We start from the raw sequence: 13,195 nt of genomic DNA, 5'->3' as shown, positions 1-13,195 counted from the left end.
AAATAGCAGCGAAGATGCGGTGGCAATGATCCTGGCAGGGACACATACCCAGGTTTTCCAGGCGGACTTGTACATCCTACACTGAAGTTTGTGCCACTGCATCTTCACTATTATTTTTAGCTGCACTAGCTAGATCAAAGCTAGCTTGGGTATGCCTATACAAGCTGCAATCGCACATCCACTTGCCGTGTAGATGTACACCTAGTGCACCAGCTACTGCTGTCTTTTCTTTTGCAGGATGAAAACTACCGGAAGGAATATGAGCAATGTCTGTCTTTAGAAGAGATAAATTCAATGATTCATTTTATAAAAGAGCTGAAGAGTATGGGACAATTTGAACTGGTAAAGTAAACATTATTATTGTATATTTTTTTGGTATTGTGCAATTTCCTTTGATGTGATATCATTGGAGGGATATAGTAGTTCAACTGTAAGTTATTTAAGAAGAAAGTGTTTCTACTTTTTAAATCTTTGAAAACATTATGGATTTATTTTCTTATTTCTTATTGAAATAAATGTTAAAGTGGTCGGAATCCAGGTACTTTTCTTTAAGACATCATAAAATCATGATTGATTTAATAACGATACGACGGAACAGAATTGTAGTACATCACAAGTTTTTAATTTTTCAGAAGGATGCAATCAGGTGCCTAAAGTTTAGTACATGTGTAACTGCAATATTGCCGCCTATGCTTTAGCTATGATGTGATGGTGTGATGCAGAGGGAGGCAGCAAACAGTGAGAGAGGATGGAATGTGAAAGGATGAAGTTTACAGCAATAACATCATGTGGATACTCAGTTTGGTCATGCGTATGTCTTGTGGATTCTGCCAGTTCTTCCTAAAATAAAAACAAGGAGGATAACAGGATAAGAGAGAATGTCAGACTCATTTCTTGTGGAGCTCACAGAAAAGGTGAGTGTTCTGAGGTATACAAATGAGAGAGGGAAAGGGCTTGATGAATCAAGTAGGTAGGAAATGTGTAAGGCATGATAGAAGGCTTGAAGACACTTAAGAGAAAAATGAACTAATGTGGCCCCAAGGCTGGCATTAGTAGTGAAATAGGCAAGAGGTGATGTGTTAAAAGATGAGGTCAGATAGCTATGGGCGGTAGAGTTATGTAGGACCTCAAAGGTGAGGACAGGAAGTTTTAATTTAATGCAATGGAGAAGATGGGAGGGGGTCAGTGGAGAGATTTAAAGAGGGGGTGACATGGTCAGAATGACATAGTAGAAAATCATTTTGGAGGCCACATTCCATATGGAGAGGTGGGGGCAATGTGGGTGTTGGGAAGGCTGGAGAGGAGGTGGTTGAGGGATGAAATGAGGAAAACCTGGGAAGAAATGTCAGAGAGGCAGAATGAGGCATGAGATGAGGGATTGGAAGGAGGGAGATAGATTAGGAGTCATCAGCATAGCCATCATAGCTGCAACTGTATGAGCAGATAATGCACTTAATGTGTAATGGGGAAAAAAGGAGGCTACCATGGAGAGATCCTTAGGGAATCCCCCAAAGAGGGTGTGGGGGAGGAGGAAAGATTCTGAAGAACCAATCAGATGGGTAGGAAGAGTTCCAAGAGAGAATAGTACCAAAAAAGCCGAGGAGGGATAGGGAGTCAAGGAATAGGGAGTGATCAGCAGTTTTAAAGGCAGTGGGGAGATCCAGAAGAATGAGCATGGAGTACAGCTGCTGAAATTTGGGTCGGAAGAGATGAATGGAAAATGTTTGTTGGGTATGTATTTGCTGGGGTGGAGAGGGGGGTCTAGAATAGAGTTAGAGGAGGGGAAACTGAGGGAATGGTTGTAAATGGGTCATTCAATGATTTTAGAGGTAAAGAGAGAGGGAGCTGGAGTGGTAGTTCACAAAAGTAATAGTTCCAAGGATCAGTTTTTTGAGAATTGAGGAACCAGACCATTCTGGTACTTGGAGCGGAAGGAACCAGAGGACGTGAGAGGTTAAGGGTGAGATGGAGCAAGGAATGACATTGGTGCAGAGGTGGGGAATGTGAAGGGATTGGAGAAAGTACAAGACCCATTAGTGACAGAAGAAAAAGGGTGCTGGGGATGAAAAGGAGGAGAGGGAGAGTGGGGAAGGAGTAGGGAGGTTATGACAGATGTTGTCAGTTTTCTTCTTGAAGTCAGTGAGATCCTGTGCATAGAGGGTGGAGGATGTAGGAGAGAGGAAGGCTTTAGGAAGGAGTCAGTGGCCATTAATAAATGTTTGGGTTTATAGGCATGGGACTCAATAAGGGAGAGGCAGAGCTGCTGGGCAAGGAAGGTGGTAGAACAGAAGGCTCAGAGGACAAATCTGTGTGTAGGAAGTCTGCATGGTGTCTGGATATCCGCCAGAGAGGCAGGATGAGCAACAAGGCCGGGGATTGGTGGGCAAATTATATGGGGGGAAAGAGGGACAAAGGAGTCAAGGATAGAGAGAGTGGTGTGAATGGACTTAACAACTGATCAATGGAGGCGAAGGAAGAGCAGCAAGTATTGGGACACAGAGTATGAGAAGTCACGGGCATTAAGGGATTGAAGGTCCTGGAAGGTCATGGGACAGATGGAGGTGAGTGATGGTACAGGAAATGAGTTGGTAGCCACAAAGAGCAAATTCAGTAATGAAATATGAGAAAGGGAGCTGTGCTTAGTGATGGCAACGTCTGTGGCATGGCCTTTTGGTGCAGGGAAGAGTTCATCTCCGTTTGAGAGTCAAATAAGCAGGTGAGAGCAAGGACACAGAAGACTGAGGGATAAGGCTTCTGTTTCGGTACCAGTAAGCATGGTTTTGCAAGACACGATAATCAGTATAACTTTGGGAATGTATCTTAATATGAATGCTAGGATGTTCTATTAAACACATGTAATCTGTTCCTAATTTTTCTTAGCTTCCTTGTTATGTTTTACATATATAGTATGCATCTCACCTATTGTAACGGTTTGCAGGACCAGACCCCGATATGTGATTTAGTCCGAGATATAAAAGGAAAATCTACGAGAAAGTGGTTTTGCCTTTATTAATCTGATCCATATCAACTTTCTCTCTTTGCAGCTTTTCCCGTCTTCTGTACCCAAGATTCAAACTTTGCTGCATGATGTTTATCACATGGTAGACCCGATGGGAAAGCTTGGGTCAGTCCTGACAGTACATTGGTTTCTTTCCAATTTACTTGAGCAGTTCCAGTTCATGAAAAAAGAGGCGCGTCCAAATCTCTCAGGATGGTAAGATGGCTATTAGATAATATTTCTAGGGCCAGATCCTCAGCTGGTGGAAACCAGTGTAGCTCTACTGACTTTAGGGGAGCTTTTGACTTAAGAGGGGCTATGCCAATTAACACCAGCCAAGGCACTGGCTCAGCGTGTCTTCTTATGGTGTGTTGGGAGGTATTCCATTGTTAAGGTTGAACTGAATTTCCAGATAAATCCAGTTTGGGCCCCTTTTCTCCCCCTTCTAACACACAGGATTATTGGTGGCAAAATTAATGTGTGTGTGTGTGTGTGTGTGTGTGTGTGTGTGTGTGTGTGGAGGGGGGGTGGTAGAGTTTTTCTAGCAGATTTGAAGTGAATATTCTGAATTACTATACCCTGAAAATAGGGATGTTTACTAGAATACAAAAGGGTCTCCCTCTCCTTGCCTCCAATTTTGAAGCCAAAACAAGAAAGAAGGCAGGAGATAAAAACTTGGGCCAAGATTTTCAGAGGCGACCAGTGATTTTGGGTTGTCACAGATTTTGGATGCCCCACTTGAGACACCTTCCTCTGAAAATCGAACTCTAAATGTCCTCTGAAAATCTAATTCTAAATGCAACTCTAACTTTTAATGTTATTAAGATTTCAAATAATAATATCAGAATGGCAGGTCGACTGCAGTGGGCTTAAATTATGACTGTGACTGCTGTAGTCTTAAACTTTCACTTGAAATAAATAAATAAATAAATAAATAAGGATAAATCTTCAGCCTTTCCTGTGTGGAAACAGACTTTAAAATGTAAGCCAATTGTTTGTCAGTGGAAAAAGGGACATTTTTTTCAACCAAAACTGAAAAAAGTTACTTATACACAAGGTTTTGTGAATTATGATTTATTAAAAAAAACCAGAGGTGTTTCACAGTTAGAAAATTCATCAAAGGTTTGGGGTATTTTAGGGCTGTGAAGTGATTAAAAAAATTAATCATGATTAATCATGAGATAAAAAAATTAATTGTGATTAATCACAGTTTTAATCACACTGTGAAACAATATTAAAATACCATTTATTTAAACATTTTGGGGGTTTTCTATATTTTCAAATATAGGGTCAGGGCTGGGGGCTCTGAGCTTCAGCCCTGCATGGGTCGTGAGGCATCAGCCCCTCTCAGGGCATGGAGTGCAGGTCTCCAGACCCCTCGGGGCTCCAGCCACTCTCGGGGTTTGGGGTACGGGGCTCTCGCCCTCCCTCCCATCGCAGGGAAGCTGTGGGCTGGGGCTTCTTCAGCCCCCCCATCTCCGCCATTGCCTCCTGCCCGCCCACAGGCATGCGATTAACGCATCAAAAATTAACATATTAATTTTGCTTTCAGTTAATTGCAGGCGTTAACTTGACAGACCTAGTGAGTTTTTTTTTTTTACTAGATCATTGCTAACTACAGTATTCTTGTATGGATTCCCACCACCTTCCTTAGTTGATGATGTGTACTTTCCATTTTAACATCATCTTAACAAAGTTTTTTGGCTGGAAAGAACAAAAATAATGGTATTGTAATTTTGGTACTCTATATATTTCTTCTAAAGTTGAAGAAATTCATATTTATTTTCCATACTCATTTTCGCCTTGCTAATGACATTGAATGCAAGTGTACAACTCACCTACTGGTAATGGAGGTGACGTGCATGTATTGTATCCATTGTGAAATAGTGAGAGGTCCAGTTTCTGTTTATTTCATCCAACAAATTCTCAGTGTAATTGTGCAAACAAAAATAGTAAGATATTTCTTCCTACTTGGGGAATTTTGTCTGCAGAGGCGTCATATGATAGTCACTGAACAAGGGGGATACTGTAGGGATTCCTAAATTCTAATTCTGACTCTGCCACTGATTCATTCAAGTCATCCATGACTTGCTTTCTGTAAGTCAATTATCTTCTGAGTCTCAAATTGCCCCTCTGTAAAGTGGGGATTAATACTTCCCTACCACATGGGGTAATTAATGTTTTCATGGTGCTTTGACAAAGTACAGTGCTATATAAGTGCTAAGGATTATTATTATTATTGCGAGCTAATTCATGAACTGCAATTCAAAGATGCAGCTGCTTACATTCAGAAATAATCTCTTGCCAGTTAGCCAAAATATTTAGCCTTGCATACCAACCTTTAACGCTTTCAGTTCTAATCTAGGCTTTACTATGCACTTGCACTCAGCAAGGCCCCTAACTTCTTTTTTTCTTGAAGTTGGACATTTTTGTAGGTGTGTATATATGTGCATGTGCCATTACCTGCTATTATGTGGCACAGGTCAGCCTTCCTGTTTATATATTTGTACCCGCTAATGGCTAATCTAGTTGAGCTGTTCCTATAGCTCACTGAATAGAGATTTGTGTTTTGGAAGTGGTAAGTAGGGCTGGAAAGAAAAGATTTCTATTTCACAACAAAAATTGAAGTTTCAACATTTGGTTCCATTCTGAGATGGAACAAACCCATCTTCTTTCAATTTTTTTCATCACAAATGGGGGGGAGGCAGCTATCCCCAGAATAGCCAATAGCCCATGTGTAGGTCACTCAGTTGGGATGTGGGACACCCAGGCTCAAATCCCTGCTTTCTCTGATTTGGAGCACGGACTTGAACCTGGGTCTTTCACATCCTAGCTGAGCATCCTGTCTATTCAATTAATTATAAAGTCATTTGCTGACTCTCTCAATCTCACCTGCAAGAAGTGTTCCACTTTGTATAAATAAATATTGATTGGGCGAGCAAGGGAGAAGGAGAGTGACTCTAGCCCAAGGCTTCAAGCATTCACCCTGGGATGTGGGAGACCCAGGTTTGAGTCCCTGTGCCAGAATCAGGTGCAGGACCCGTCTCTTGGTTTTGACAGACTTTTGTGGGAGAGGCTTCTCAGATCCAGGATCGAATTTCTGGTCAAAACAGAAAGAGGCACCCGCCGATAGCCAGGTGGTTAGCGCAGTCACCTGGGGTATGGGAGATCCAAGTTCACATCCTTGCTCCAAATCAGGCAGAGACTTGAACTTGGAGCTCCCAGGGAGTGCCCTCATGAGTGTCTCTTTATCTTACCAGAAATTCCATCCTCAACCTGAGAAACCTTCCCAATGAATGTTTAATTGAAGCCAATATGTTTCCGTGAAATTTTTCAGTTGTGACAAATTGGCATTTTCTCATGAAAAAATGTTGCCATGAGCAACCATGGACTCTGTCCCTCATTGTTGCACTTACTCAGTTGTCCAACACCTGTGTGTCTGTGGGTATGTCTATGCGGCAAAAAAAAAAAAAGTGTGTTCTTAACTAGGATTAAAATAGCAGTGAAGACATGGCAACTTGGCCTTTAACTTGGATTAGCAGCTAGTTCAACCCCAGGCTCCCCTACATGTTCACTAACCCGAGTAAGGAACACACTTCTTTTTTGGCAGTGTAGACATACCTACTATGTAAATGGCTATGAATGCTTGCAAACGGAAAAGATGTGAGTTAAGCTTCATCCCAAGGCAGCCTGTTTAAGCATTTTGTTTAAACTTAAAGCTTTCCTGAGGTTCATAGCCTTGATGAGTTTTGTTCGTAGGGACTGTTATCCTGGCTTTCACAGATTTGGGCCAAATTTTTAATGGGCTCCTTAATTGTTCCCACTTATCAGCATATGCAAGATCTATGGTTTCATGTGCAAGCTGGCAACTGCACGACCAGTTACCCCTTATGGATGTGTAAATGAACAGTTAAGGAGGCTCACTGAAAAATTTCCTCTTGATTTAGATTTTGTATCTTACTGCTCATGAAACCAGAGAATGAAGACCCTACTCAAAGGAGTTTACTGGTCAGCATTACTCATCCACATTTCCATCTACATGATTTATTTGCAATTTTAACATCCCCAGTGAAGTTAGTGAATTCTCTGCACTTCTTCCACAGGAAAATCAAGAAGAGTTCCAGAAACTCATCTCGGACCATAATGAAATGGTCAAAGCCCAGGTGAGAATGAACAAATAGTGAACTTGTAATGCCTATCATTACATCTGTGAACACCATCTCTGAAGAAGCCTGTGAACGTGAACAGCTGTAGGGCAGTTTCTGGGGAGCACAAGCCCAACACACATACACAGATCCTCTAAGTGCTGGCAGTAGGTAAATTAGTTGCCACTTTTCCTATCTCAGTGGGATAATCCTGAATTCTTTGTGTTCTGATGTAAGACTGACAATGATTCATTTTAATGGTCCTTTCTGCAAGTCTCATTAAAACATTTGTGGGGGTTGGCCACAAAGTAAGATTTCACCATCTTTTGTCCCCCCCCCCCACACACATAGAAAGTGGATTTATGTCTTGAAATCATAAACTGATGAACAGTAGGCTTCTCTGGCAATGCAATTCTTCAAGAGGACTTCAAAGGGAATGTTTGGGGGAAACATACTACTCCTGCAAGGAGCCCCTTTGGATCTCTTCATCTGTCATTTCTCATTGTCAGTCTAATACAGTGTTTGCATAGGGAAGAGTCTATTGTAAATTTACCTTGCCAGCCTCCAGTCATGTCCAAAAATGGATTTGACTCATTGTAAGAGGAAATCTGCTGAATTAACAAATTAGGAGTTGCTGACATATTCTTGAGTAGTTGCAGATAGTTAGTCTTCATTTGGTAAAATAAGAAAGTGTATGAATTCTAGCTTTAGGCATATAATTTAGTTTTGGATTTGCAAGTACATAGTCTAATATTACTTTATCTACTTCATTCCAATGTATAAATCCATCCTAACCTAAATTCAGTCATGTGCCAATTACTCAAGTCTTCACTTGTCTTAAAGAAATTGTTTTTGTACAAATTGTAAGCTGAAGTGCATATTAAAATGGGTAAAAAAGTAATGAACAAGCAATCCGAAAGCTTTTGTTCTTGGATACCCTTCCCCTCCCAGTTTTCCCTCCCTATTAAGCTGCTTTCTTGAGATTCATTTCTGCTTTTCTTGCTCTGGGCTACTGTTTATACGGGCTGTGAGTTTTCCATCATGCTCATTTCAGGTAAGATTGCTGGTATTGGGAATGTGAGTGCAAAAGGTGCATCTTTCTGTTCATAAAACTACAGTATCATGCCCCATGCCAAGGGACAGAGGAATTTTTAAAAAAGTGTTTTCCATGGGTTCTGTTCCTCTCATTGATCTAGAAACATCTTTACTATTGCATTGATAGGAATTCTTTCCCAGAAAAAGAAGGTGTTAAACAAAGAACTCCTTTCAACGTAATGAAAAATCATAAAGGTAGGACATCAGACTGGTTTACTTGTAACATACCACATGCTTTTCCTGTTTGTTCCAAAAATCTGGGAATGCCTGTGGTTCAGATGAACTGATGTGTTTCTTACATTCGTGCTTTCCATTTAGAAGGTTGTGGCTCATTTACTAAACATAAAAGGCCGAATTCTATCTGCCTAACTCATGAAAGTTGTTCCATGGACTCCAGTGGGAGTAGAGCAGGCAGCATATGGCCCAAACTGAAATGAATACAAGTGTCCCCTTTTATTTGTATAATTCAGTTATGTGTGGGGGAAGAGGGTTGTTTTCTTTGTGTTCTGCAAATAGGGATTGCATGCAATGTGTACAGCAGAACATAGTTAATTGTTTCTGTTTGTCCTTTAGAATTGCATTTTTCCAATGAGACTAAAGAAAGGCATTGCAGTCATGGTAAGTCAAGATCTGTATCTTGTACTGACAGAACATGTGAACTTTATGCAAAAGGTGGCACTGCTTTAACAAATTTTATGTAGTATGTATGCAACTTTCTTTAGGGAATGGAGTACCATTAGGCCCTTAATAATGAAACATGGTTTATTAAGTAGCCAGAATTTTTATGAATCCATCAATAATGAGTCAGCTATGCAAAGTAAGCCTCAAGCACAAAGTTAGACATTGTTTTGTTTATATTCTAAAGTTAATATTTGAACATTCATTGATCTCAAAGCCCTTATGGTTTTTCTTCTGGTTATACCACTGACTGTCATGTAGACAGTTTTTCCAGGACAGATATAGTTTCTCCTTTTGCATACAGTTGTTCTTATGAAAGGCCTTTTAAACTTTAAATTTTTGGGTGCTCAATTGTCATACAGGATATTAGTTCAGTGCTTAATCCTTCCTGATCAAGTAATATCTGTTCAGGAATACAATATTTGTGCTTCTTTTGTAATGTAGAATGAAATACTTAATATAAAATTAGACACACACTCAATAGTTTTTTTTCCCTTTCAACCTGCATTTACACTTGTTTTATATCCCTCACCACCATTAGCCATCCAGAATTCCATTCAACTATAAATATATCATTGTACAGGCAGACCTCTTTGTTGCTGTATCCAGGTGAAATTATGTGAAACCCAGAACAGTGCACACATGGCTGCAAGGACATTTGGCTTATTCAGGGGTACAGTCAGCTGAGTATCAGGCAAAAACAAAAGAAAGCCTTAGGGTGTTGCAGAGCTGCTCAGGGGATGAAGAGATCATCTAAATGAGCTCCGGGCATCCCACACCTTAGAACATTACTACTAACTTTATAGTGTCGAGTGCTCTTTTCCCCTCTGCCTAACTGAGGCTGTATTGTCTCTGAGAGTTATTTTGGGAGATGGAGACAAAGTGCTGCTTAGGGGTGAAGAATTTTCAACCCAATGGGCCTCATCTCCTCTCTGCTCCTCTCTAAGCTTGGAGTTCAGCCAGGGAGATGTCAGTTCCAGGCCAAGAACATTCCTAACCTGGCTGACTGACACCATGATTTCACCCCTCTCATAAGATTTTTCTTTGAAAGGTTCCCCTCCCTCCAGCTGCTTTAATTCTTAAGGCTATTAGTGATTTCTCAGGGAATAAGCATACATCCTGAAAGGATCTGTACTTTACACAGGCCACATAGCATCTTGGGGAACTCAGGAGTGCTTCTTATATCCTTTGAACACTTACTTTCCCTCAACCCTCTATGCTTTACATTTTGAATATGACCTGTTCTCTCGGGAATTTGGCCCAAATTCTGCTCTCAGTTAAACCAGGGTAACTCTGGAGTAACAGTATTAACTCTATTTACAACAATGTATCTGAGGACTGAATTTGGCCCTTTTGTGTTACTCTCCAGTTAAATTCACCCTCGTGGACAGGGCCCACACAGGGCTCTATGAACTATTTAAGCCCCCTTAAGCCGTATATTAAGCTTCCAGATTTGCTCAGCTATTTGAGGGAAAGAGTTTACTGGCTGGAATGTTTGCAGAAGCAGCCAGTTATAATTGAATATTGGAGAATATTCAGAAAAAGCAAATCTTGAATTTGTAAACATGCCAGAAATCTGATTCTAACGGATCAGATTAAAATAGTTGCAAGAAACTTGTCACAGATGAACTACAGGCAAATAATAATTCACAGAAATCATTTGTCAGATAATGCAGAATAATGAGTATGTTTGAGAAAATCATGATCTTTATGGATTGTCCACAAACAGAAAAGAGGTGCAATTTGTTGAATGAGGATTCTTTATAAATTATTGACCCTGCTGTACAAATGACCCCATGAGTCCGGATGTCACCCACGTGATCAGTTCTTATGAGCAGTAAGGGTGTTTCCAACAGATTGATTTTTTCCTGGCAACTACACACATACATAAGCTCTGCACACAGGCTGGTACATACCTAAATTGGTTGTGAATTTCTGTCATTAAACTCATGTAAATTTCAATTAATCCATTGGAGACAGGATTTTCTGACCTTAATCCTTAAACTTTCAACGCCTTATTCAGGCTTCTAGTTTTGTGACTCCTACTAAAGTCATTGGGCAGAAAATGGTAAAAACCCTGCACAGGTCTGAAAATGTACCCCAAGTGCCAATACAAAATCCATTAATGCCTTGCAGCAACAGACTCAGCATGGCTATGAGTTAATAAATCTCACCATTGATCATTTAACAGCCTGCCAGCAGTTACTTGTTATTTTAAAATGTCCATATGTTTCACAGTTTTTTCTTTGATGCCTTCTTGGAACAGATAAAGATACCCTATCTCATATCAGACAGATCTTCACTAGCCCACCTTTGGACCTGAATCCTAAATTTAATCCAAAGATCAAAGAGTACTACACTGAAGTCCCATTTGATGTGGTGACAGTGAAGATTGGAGCAGAACCCTCTAACTGTCAGTGCCAGGTGCACCTTGATGAGAGGAAAGGACCAAGGTATGGGGAAAAAATGATCCTGTAAGCACAGAGCTGATTCTTAATATTGGAGAAATGGCAAGGATGGCAGCCACCTCTCCATTTCCAAGAGAACAAAGTACTTAGGAATTAAGATTACAAAAGGAGATTTTAATGCCCAGACATTTACTCCTTTAGATTTGTATTTATTTATCAATGTATTAAAGATGTACCCATTACAATCACAGTCACTGTTAAACTCCAGTTAACAAAACCCCAAACTGTTAGAATCTCCCTCCAGCTTCTACATAAAACTACTCACACCACCAATGGTCTGAGTGTAGACAGGGAGCATGGTTGTTGGTAAAATATTCAGGGCCCAAATTATATAAGCTAAACAGCACTGGATCTCATCAGTAACTGAACAGAAGATTTTCAAGGTGAACCCAGGAGCTGCTGGAAGTGGCTATGGTGATTCACTTGGTACAGCCCTTCTGTCTTAGTCATTATAGGGCCAGCATTCCACCATGGTGTAAGGGACCTATTGGAGGTGCTGCCTTTGGTGGTGTATAAAACAGAGGACCTGAGCAATTGTGGTCATTGAGGGTCTTATGGTCCTTTCTGCAAAACTATGGAGGTTTGTCCTGGTGTCCTGGCCAATATCTTTTATTATTAATCTAATACTCTTCCTGTGATTTCTATTAGAGAAGTTATTCTTGACTTCTCATTAAAAAAAACAACAAACACAAAACCCGTCACATAACATCTTTGATGTAGGCTGGCTGCCACCAATACACCCCAGAGTTGCGTGCATGGAGTGATCGATGCACATATAGACATGTATGCTGTATAATAAGAGTTTTCAAAATAGTTTGAGAGCCTTCTGAACAAAAGACGTTATATAAATATTTATTAAGAAGTAAAAGCATTAAAAGTTCAAATTCTGTTAGTTCCAACTATTCTTAGTTCACTGCAGAGCAAAAACCTCTCCAGCACTGCTCTTGTCTATCATGTTAAATGGTTTATTTGGGACTCCATCATTCTTGGACAGTGCACAAGTTTGAGGGCTAGCTAAACCTTTCAATCTCATTTGTCTCCCTCCTCACTTCATCACTGATTTGAAACTGCCAGAAACTATTGTCCCTAGTTGCATCATTCACAATTTTCTTGTCATAGTTGCCTGACTGACTTGCCAACTCTGAAGCTCTCTCTTCTATCTAAGTTGCAAGCTAAAGTAACATGACATTTTTAGATTGTTTCTGGCACATTTTTACTTTATTGCAAGATTTTTTTTAAAAATGCCTTTTTCAAGCCATACTTTACACTGTTATTCATCTGAAACCATGGAAATGAACATTACTAATAGAAACCTTAAAAGCTGAGGTCCATGTAAATTGCAGAGGAAAGTACTGTTCAAATCTTGACTGATTTAACATTGGGCCTATCACTTTCTATTGTTGTTTTCCCTTGCAGTGTTGCTAACTATCCCCTCGGCCTGGGAATTAATAAAATCGCTATTCTAGTAACAGATAACTCGCATTCCAACTCCGAGGTTGTGAGCAACTATAAAATCACTGTCTATCGAGAAGACCGCCCGAGTCTGCCTTTGTTTGAGGACTATATGGTGTGTGGTTTTGTGCAGGTACTGTTTGCTTTTTCTTCAAATATACACTTTATATATGTATATGGCCTGATTATGATCTCACTTACACTGGTGTAAATCAGAAGTAACTGAATTGAAGCCAACATGGAACGTGTTTAGATTACAATGAAGTCCCCTAACTCTTTGGAAATTCTGAATCCATATTGTATAAAATAGGGGGATTATGAAGTTTTTTGGCTATAAATATAAATTGTACATCAGTAGC

The 13,195-nt window shown here is 40.2% G+C and overlaps 1 protein-coding gene across 1 annotated transcript in view; it reads left to right on the top strand.

Moving 5' to 3' along the window:
- The window catches only part of CPED1 (cadherin like and PC-esterase domain containing 1), a 199,648-nt gene that overhangs the window by 81,981 nt on the left and 104,472 nt on the right, over window positions 1–13,195 (top strand). Inside the window, exons 10-16 of the mRNA XM_065423264.1 lie at window positions 238–342; window positions 3,045–3,214; window positions 7,102–7,161; window positions 8,366–8,433; window positions 8,812–8,856; window positions 11,183–11,369; window positions 12,801–12,969. Of these exons, the coding sequence (XP_065279336.1) occupies window positions 238–342; window positions 3,045–3,214; window positions 7,102–7,161; window positions 8,366–8,433; window positions 8,812–8,856; window positions 11,183–11,369; window positions 12,801–12,969 (804 nt within the window). The remainder of the gene's footprint in view (window positions 1–237; window positions 343–3,044; window positions 3,215–7,101; window positions 7,162–8,365; window positions 8,434–8,811; window positions 8,857–11,182; window positions 11,370–12,800; window positions 12,970–13,195) is intronic.

Source organism: Emys orbicularis, chromosome 1, assembly GCF_028017835.1.
Source record: "Emys orbicularis isolate rEmyOrb1 chromosome 1, rEmyOrb1.hap1, whole genome shotgun sequence".
Taxonomy (NCBI): domain Eukaryota; kingdom Metazoa; phylum Chordata; order Testudines; family Emydidae; genus Emys; species Emys orbicularis.
This window is presented reverse-complemented; position numbering and strand designations above follow the sequence as displayed.